Source organism: Anabrus simplex, chromosome 1, assembly GCF_040414725.1.
Source record: "Anabrus simplex isolate iqAnaSimp1 chromosome 1, ASM4041472v1, whole genome shotgun sequence".
Classification (NCBI taxonomy): Eukaryota; Metazoa; Arthropoda; class Insecta; order Orthoptera; family Tettigoniidae; genus Anabrus; species Anabrus simplex.
Window position 1 is genome coordinate 1,557,453,310 of NC_090265.1, and position 9,033 is coordinate 1,557,462,342.

Here is a 9,033-nt window from a genome sequence, read left to right on the forward strand (position 1 = left end):
GAGATACTTATATCTTATGCCTTTGCTGGCGAGATGTAGTGTTTACAGTGCACTATGTCTTCTGATATGGGCTATATCAAATTTGTTACTTTCATTGACCTGTCTCAGTCTCATCCTTGGCTTTGACAATATGAAAGTGACCGAGGTATGAGTGATGCTAGTAATACCATTCCTTATGCAGCCAGTCCCTGTTATGAATGGTGTGAAAATGTCGCTCATAGGGTCGGTTGGTGCATGTATTTCACTGGGCTTGGCAGACTGATATGTAATAGCAACAGCTGGTTCGGTGAGGAAAGCAACGTGAAACTACCTCACTCCTCATTTCCCTAGTACGCCTCTTCGGTGACGCCTAGGCTATTTATGACAGCTGTTGACGGAGCTGCAGAGGATCAAACCAGCCTTCGGGCTGAATACCCAACATACTTATATCTTTTAAAAAACTAAAGATGTTACAGATGTGAAAATTCGTATTTGGAATCTCCTTTAAAAATAAAGAAACATTTATTCCTTCGGAAAATCCTCCTAGGGGGGAGTCGGGGTGGGGGAAGGACTGATATAAGGGTTGAATTCTTTATATGGGGATACTTATATCTCAAAAACTATAGATACCGAACCCGATAGCTGCAGTCGCTTAAGTGCGGTCAGTATCCAGTATTCGGGAGATAGTAGGTTCGAACCCCACTGTCGGCAGCCCTGAAGATGGTTTTCCGTGGTTTCCCATTTTCACATTAGGCAAATGCTGGTGCTGTACCTTAATTAAGGCCACGGTCGCTTCCTTCCCACTCCTAGCCCTTCCCTGTCCCATCGTCGCCATAAGACCTATCTGTGTCGGTGCGACGTAAAGCAAATAGCAAAAACAAAAAACAAAAAACAAAAAACTATAGATGTCACAGACGTGGAAATAGGTATTTGGAATCTCCTTTAAAAATAAAGAAACTTCTTTTTTCAACTCGAGATAACACTCTTTCTCACAAGTACAGTTCTATGTCGCACGGTCATCTTAGAGCGAAAAGGCAATTCCACAAACGTAGTTTACAAAGAGTTTCTGGGGTAAATGAAACTCATTTTTTTGGTGAATACCGAGGAACGATTACTTTTGACATATTACGAATTTCACGCGAGCGAAGCCGCGGATAACTGTTGGTATTGTTTAAAACTTAACTAAAACACATTATTAAATATATTTATTGAAGTACAGGTCATTTTAAGATTAGATTACTCCTTACACTCAGACGGTATAGCAAGAAAGCATGGAGATCAATACCATGGGTGTTTTCAGAAGTAATGTATATCCTAAATAATTTTAACCCCTCAGCAAAGAAGAATATTAAAGAAATATATTCTCAAGATGTCCGCCTCTTTGGTGTAGTGGTTATTGTGATTAGCTGCCACCCCCAGAGGCCCGGGTTCGATTTCCGGCTCTGCCACGAAATTTGAAAACTGGTACGAAGGCTGGAACGGGGTCCACACAGCCTCGGGAGATCAACTGAGTAGAGGTGGGTTCGATTCCCACCTCAGCCATCCTGGAAGTGGTTTTCCGTGGTTTCCTACTTCTCCTCCAGGCGAATGCCGGGACGGTACCTAACTTTAGACCACAGCCCACTGATCTCTATACATGGATCGCTGATGGCAGGTCTCCGCTGCAGGAGAAAGTACGCCAAGTTGAGTGCGCGGTTCGCCATGTTGGCGTACCCAACCTAGAGCTCTCCTTATGGGGAAGCAATGATAATATAGTCAATTTCAAGTCGCAATTAATGGCGCATTGGAATAATTAAAAATATAGAGATATGTTCACTCAAAGCATAAGGATATTGGGATTACTGACACGTCATTCCGAGGTCACTAAATCTCCGGGATAGCAATAAACATGAGTGTATAATAACGGCCGACAAATATTAACTTAGGTGCTGAATACATGCAATTAGCGATCGGTAACACAATACGAGTGAAAACCAGTTTCTGGAAACATTGCTGTAAATTGTATACATGTATGCCACGAAATTATGCATTCTTAAAATGATGTACCTATAAACGTAGCTCACTATACAGGCCTAGATTCGACATATCGTAATCGGTGCTTGATAATGAATTTCTGTTTCCTGTTTCCTGTTTCCATGAAATAATGCGCATATTATCAAATTAAAATATCAGTGAAGCAAATGTACACATTTATAAAACCAGCAAATATTCAAAACTTGTCAATATATCACATTACCTGCAGCCTAATTTACTATTACAGACCTCTTTAATTAAATTCAGCTAGCAAAGCGATATTGATAGTCATCATCAGATATATGTAACACCAGTTAAAAGAGTCCCAGATACCACGAATTGTATAATGGGATAGCCCCAAACACCCACCATACTTTCCCTTCTCCCACCCATAATTATTACTGATGTTAATAAGGTCTAGAATTCACCCAGACTTCATTTTCTAAGATTGTTATAAGGTCACGTCAATTATTTCATCGAAACCGTCAGTTTAATTACGAGAAAAAAAATATTAGTAAATTTTTACTTGCAGTTAATGTTCAATAAAATTGAAAACAGTTGGCTGTACATCACTTCTAAGGTGTACAGTTTGTTCATTTCTATCAAAACAGTCTTCCTCTAAGTGATCCGAGCAGAGAACAGCTGTTTTAGAAGGCTCCCATTTCTCCCGCCTGATATTCCTAATCGATGATCTTAGATGTTCGGGTCTCGAGAAAGGAAACCTACAAAAATTAATTGCCATTTTGCTCCCGGAATATGCGAAATAAGATACAATAAACCTAAAACTCAAAACACTACCCTAGGAAGATTCTTATGTACAGTATAAAACTCCCCGATGAAATGATTTCTCCTTCTAATGATCGGTTCTGTTTGTACATCCATAAGCTGAACACTGCGGTATGTTAATACCCCGTAGAATGTTTCTTCATTCATATTTCAGATAAACACATCATCATCATCTGTCGGCTTTTTCCCTCGGACACAGCGAGGGTCCCACCTCTACCGCCTCAAGGGCAGTGTCCTGGAGCGTGAGACATTGGGTCGGGGGATACAACTGGGGAGAATGACCAGTACCTCGAACAGGCGGCCTCACCTGCTATGCTGAACAGGGGCCTTGTGAAGGGATGGGGAGATTGGAAGGGATAGGCAAGGAAGAAGGAAGGAAGCGGCCGTGGCCTTATGTTAGGTACCATCCCGGCGTTCGCCTGGAGGAGAAGTGGGAAACCACGGAAAACCACTTCCAGGATGGCTGAGGTGGGAATCGAACCCACCTCTACTCAGTTGACCTCCCGAGGCTGAGTGGACCCCGTTCCAGCCTTCATACCACTTTTCAAATTTCGTGGCAGAGCCGGGAATCGAACCCGAACCTCCGGGGGTGGCAGCTAATCACGCTAACCACTACACCACAGAGGCGGACTCAGATAAACACATACATATTTAAATTGAATCTTGTAATCCACAAGTATACTACAAGGCAACGAACCTAAATTCGTAAAATACACTACTATTTACTTTGCAATAACAAAGCACAGAACACTCGTGGAACTACAATCAAGAGGCCTGGCGTCACTGAACTGAGCAAAAACAAAGCAAGCGCTCTCCTCGTGGTCTACTGCACCGTGCGCTCACTGCCATCTTACTGCGCCAGTCATCTTCTATTCGGCTTACTGCTACCCAAGCTACCAGCCATCCAGGTATAGAGATCAGTGCCACAGCCGCTTCCTTCCCTCTTCCTTGTCTACCCCTTCCAATCTTCCCAGCCCCCGCCAGGCGCCTGTTCAGCATAGCAGGTGAGGCTGCCTGGGCGAGGTACTGGTCATCCTCCCCAGTTGTATCCCCGACCCAAAGTCTGAAGCTCCAGGACAATGCCCTTCAGGTGGTAAAGGTGGGATCCCTCGCTGAGTCCGAGGGAAAAAGCGACCCTGGGGTGCAAACAGATTAAGAAGAAGAAGATATTCTCAAGATACACATTTACAAATAAAGCCACTTGATCCAGAAATGGACTATAATGTTATAAACATTTTATGGAAATCATTTGTATGGTTCCAACGATATTCACTGTTTTGTCAAACAATATCAAAACGTTGTTATGGCCCGTTAGTGCTCGCTCGCACAAACTGGATATTCAACTCATTGTTTTCTCCACAGGTCAGCCTCTCAGCAGCCTGCCGTATGTTCGCTGGGCGAAGGGCGAACCCGACAAGAGTGGAGACTGCATCTTCTATCACGTCCTAAGTAAGACGCTCTACGATGAACCCTGCGGCTTCGTCGAAGTATACGTGTGTGAAATCGCTTCGTAAGGATAGTATTGTCCTCTTCAGATGAAGATACTTAATTGTCTATTATCTTAATTGTCGGTAATATGGTGTGTAAAAACTTTTCTTTTTGACAATAACATTAGAAAATTATATTTGTAATACTGACTTTACTATTGTAACACTGAAGGCAATCCGAAAAGTTGTCCAGCTGAGACAGCTGTACGACATTGGGACCATTGAAAGTGAATGTTGGAGTGTCCAGCTCATTGAAAATACTACGATTCTAGGTCTGATGGGTTGCCAAGCAGATACAGGCCAGAACTTCTGGATGGAGAAATACAATACGATTGTTTTGGACAGATTTTGGCAGAAACTATGAGCAGGTTCTTGTCGCTTGTACATTCGTTTGGATACTGGCGGCCTTTTCGGTAGTATACTCCGGACAGCCTGTAGAGTTCAGCTTAGTATTTTCTCAGAATAATGATTTTCTTGTCGGGAGCTTCTAATTTATTGTGACTGATGATTTTCTTTAATTGTGTGGTCAGTTCCAGTTTGTTTTATGGAATAATGTTGAAGAAACTTCTTGTAATTCACATTACACAATTAAGTATAACGCGCAGTTACACTTTCTTCTACTTATTCCAGGTATTATTGGGGTCGCTGGAGCTACCCAGGCTCGTTTTGGTTTCGGTCTGGAGTTTGGGGTCGGATGCCCTTCTTCACGCCATGTGATTTTTGAGATGAAAATTTCAACTCCGGGACAGACGGAATTCGAACCTCAGCTTTCCGACTGAGCTAATCACGCCCCCCACCCCATAAGATACAGTATTGATACAATACTTTATTAGAATATGGTGAAATGAAATACTATCTAAAACCTATGCAAATATCCATGTCGGATGTGTTCATCAGTGGAATAACCGTGGAGCATTGGATATTAAAGGAACGCAAAGCTATGTTGTTCCATAACAGAAACACGGAAAGGAACTTTTAGGATCGGGCATTTTGAAGAAGGGAGCACCTAAAATCACCAGTTGTTTATCAGGTGGTGTGTTAATAAACACCAAGGCGTGTTTTGAAGTTATCTTTCCATCAATCAATATCATAGATTATAACTAAAATATCGATATAATTTTCTTCCAAAATGTTGAGAAAACAATTCTTCTTCCGCAGGAAATAATAAAAGAAGAATAAAGAGTTGTGAATAAGTAGACTATTTCAAAACACGTTTTAGGTTACCGTAATTCTTCTTCTTTATCTGTTTATCCTCCAGGGTCGGTTTTTCCCTCGGACTCAGCGAGGGATCCCACCTCTACCGCCTCAAGGGCTGTGTCCTGGAGCTTCAGACTTTGAGTCGGGGATACAACTGGGGAGGATGACCAGTACCTCGCCCAGGTGGCCTCACCTGCTATGCTGAACAGGGACCTTGTTGGGGATGGGAAGATTGGAAGGGATGGACAAGGACGAGGGAAGGAAGCGGCCGTGGCCTTAAGTTAGGTACCATCCCGGCATTTGCCTGGAGGAGAGGTGGAAAACCACGGAAAACCACTTCCAAGATGGCTGAGATAGGAATCGAACCCACCTTTACTCACTTGACCTCCCGAGGCTGAGTGGACCCCGTTCCAGCCCTCGCACCACGTTTCAATTATCGTGGCGGAGCTGGGAATCGAACCCGGGCCTTTGGGAGTGGCAGCTAATCACACTAAACACTACATCGCAGAGGCGGACTATCGTGATTACAACGATAAAATATCGTCAGCTGGTCTTTTTAGTCAAAATATCCATTGGCGATGTATCGTCATTTGGTCTTTACCACAGCGGTGGACAATGGCGATATATCATCAGTATTGGTCCTGTAAGGATTAATAGCTAATAATCTCCTTCTTATGTCGCTATTCACTGATAGTTGAAGTAATGGTGGGAATATGACGATGAGATAAACCAGTTTGTCAACTGGGGTAACCATTATCACAATATTATCACGAGTGCGCACAGCAGAGTGGGAATGTGCGGTGGAGTCCAAATAAATCAGTCAAGAAACATGTCTTGCATTTTTCATCACCGACTGAAAAATCTACAAGAACTGAAGAAACAAATATTAACAAGAACGCGGTACAGCCGGGCACATCAGTACCACTTTCATACCCATATGAACTGTGCATCTAGACAGCGCTTTTTTCAAAACGTGAAAGATGTTCTAAAATCCGCGTAGGTGTGACAATTACATATAAATATTTACTAATAATTCAATCTTTCCTCTTTAAAATATGTTCATTGTTTCTGCCAGACCCTGTATATTTATGTTATGTGGCCAATATATCTATACATTTTTCACTTCAGAAACTGCTTTATAATAAGGGATTTTGTAATGAATAAAGACATTATTTTATTTTATGAATAAATGATGCCATGGTCATAATTTGTTGTAAGTATGAGAACACTTCGATAACCAGTGTTATCTACGAGCATTAACGCGAGGCTATATTTCAGCTATGTTTTTGGACTTGAAGACTGTCATTATCGCAGTATTGTGCACCGAATTATCATAATGTATTGTAAAATTTTAAGATATACCAAACATAGGAGAGCACTTGATAGTCGCTTGTAGCTTAGTAATGAACCACTGAACTTATGTTCCTTTGTACTGACGTAAGTAGCTATCAGGCCAGGTAACCACTCACCAAACACGTCGCCAATAATGCATTATAATTATTAGAGACCAAAACATTTCTCTTTAAAAAGTATGTAAGCGACTGCGTTTTTATAAGTTATACCGTAATTCGAGTGTGTAACAGCTGGAAGCTACCCATCCGAGGCAGCAAAAGTGAGCTTTCTTCACCAGGAGGATATTCGTTTCCACCTCATATGAAGATGAGGATATAAACGCGATTTTCACTTCTTAAGAAACACATGGCCTGGTGTTAACTCAGCCTTCAACCCAAATGAATCTTTGAGGGGAAAGACGTCCAAGTACAGAGTTAACCACTCTTTTTCACTCAATGCCGTGGTTATGTACAATGGAAGCTTTCCTCTCCTCCATGGACCTTGGTGGCTAGTACAAAGATGGCTATGCTAATGTCGAATACTGATTTTTACTACTTATTTCGTCACCTCCTCCAGCTGTTGCAATCAAGATAACTAATTCTCTAAAGAGGGATGTAGGAAGGTGAATACTTTTCATCTATGAATTACTGAGAAGTTGAAGAATGTTAAAATCATTATCAAACTGTTACATCTATATATATAAAATAAGAGTTTTGTCTGTACATTGCTCAGAATTTGAAAAGAATGGTATTTCTGTATCGGTCATGCCCATAGTAACAAGAAAATGTACTTTTTACTTTTCCGTAATTTTTGTCTGTCTGTCTGTCTGTCTGTCTGTCTGTCTATCTGTCTGTCTGTCTGTCTGTCTGTCTGTCTGTCTGTCTGTCTGTCTGTCTGTCTGTCTGTCTGTCTGTCTGTCTGTCTGTCTGTCTGTCTGTCTGTCTGTCTGTCTGTCTGTCTGTCTGTCTGTCTGTCTGTGAAGTCATCATCCCGTAGGTTGGGTGGATACTAACCCTCTCGTCCACTGACTGCACCGTATGAAGTTACTGAATACAGGATGAGGAAACGTGAGGAGTGTGGTAGTTTGCCATTGCTTTCCTTATGCTGTACACAGAGCATATTAAGTGGAGAAAGTGATGTGTTATTTTGGACAAGTGATTTATTTATTTCTTAGTTATTTTATTGGGATTATTATTAGTTTATTGGTATTTGTATTTCTCTGGTTCATTCGTTTATGTAGTTAAAATTAGTTATCCAGTTTTGTGTTCTAGATTAGTTATTTGTACTTATATGAAGTAAATTATGTTCTGTATATATTTGGCTTCTGTATTGTGGAGTATATTTTATTTTATGTTGTGTATCTTAACGAGTGTGAGATCTGTGGATCAATCATAGTGTATCAACTTCTTGATCTTAAGATCACAGGTTCAAAAACCGGTAGAGGTAGTCGACTTCTGAAGGCTGTAAAAAAGAAAATCCTCGGCACTCCTTGTCTTACGATTTCGACATGTTGAAGATCTCTGGTACCACATTTGGTGTTTATCCTGACAAAATTAATTAAAAGCTCAGCCATAAACCACCCAGTATACTTTCGGTTCACTAATGCGATCTGGCTGAGTAAAACGGAACGGGGAAATTGACACCCGCGTAGCCTAGATGGCGTCATCTCAGTAATTAACTGGTTTACTTTCAGGTGTCAGAAGCACTTTCAGATGCCTTCAAAGTATGGTGAAATTATTTTTGCGATGGTCCCGAATCCCGGACTCCTGCCAAATGTTCACATCCGCTAGGGCTTATTGTCGAAGCACCCCCCCACCCCCACCACAACCAAACTGCTCCCTGGATCCGCCCCTGATATAATGAAAATAGTTATTTCTTCGTTCTTTAGTTCAACTGTACTGAAAGCAGCTGCACAGTCTGATGCATTGAAACTCATTAAAAAATAATCATAGACTATCTCAAAAGAGTGAAAACAACATAGAAGAGACAGGCGAAAATGCAAATGATAAATTTTCATTGAAAGGAGTGCTAATGATGCTTATTTCTAATACTGTTTGCTACACTTGTGCATATTTTATGTTATAAGTATTATTGTAATATTAATATTTTTCAAGTTAAGAGAGGAAAAAACGAACTGTGGCTATTTGAAAGGGATGAAATACTGTACCAACAGGAAAGGCAACGCCAACGCCAAGCAGGAGAGAGTTAGGCCTATGTAAATTCGAAAGGAATATATATT

The 9,033-nt window shown here is 41.2% G+C and overlaps 1 protein-coding gene across 1 annotated transcript in view; it reads left to right on the forward strand.

Moving 5' to 3' along the window:
* LOC136880543 (hemolymph lipopolysaccharide-binding protein) overlaps positions 1-8,098 on the forward strand; it is an 89,612-nt gene extending 81,514 nt beyond the window's left edge. Inside the window, exon 5 of the mRNA XM_067153309.2 lies at positions 4,141-8,098. Coding sequence (XP_067009410.2) covers positions 4,141-4,292 — 152 coding nt within the window. The 3' untranslated portion in view covers positions 4,293-8,098. The remainder of the gene's footprint in view (positions 1-4,140) is intronic.
* Positions 8,099-9,033: the final 935 nt, after the last annotated feature.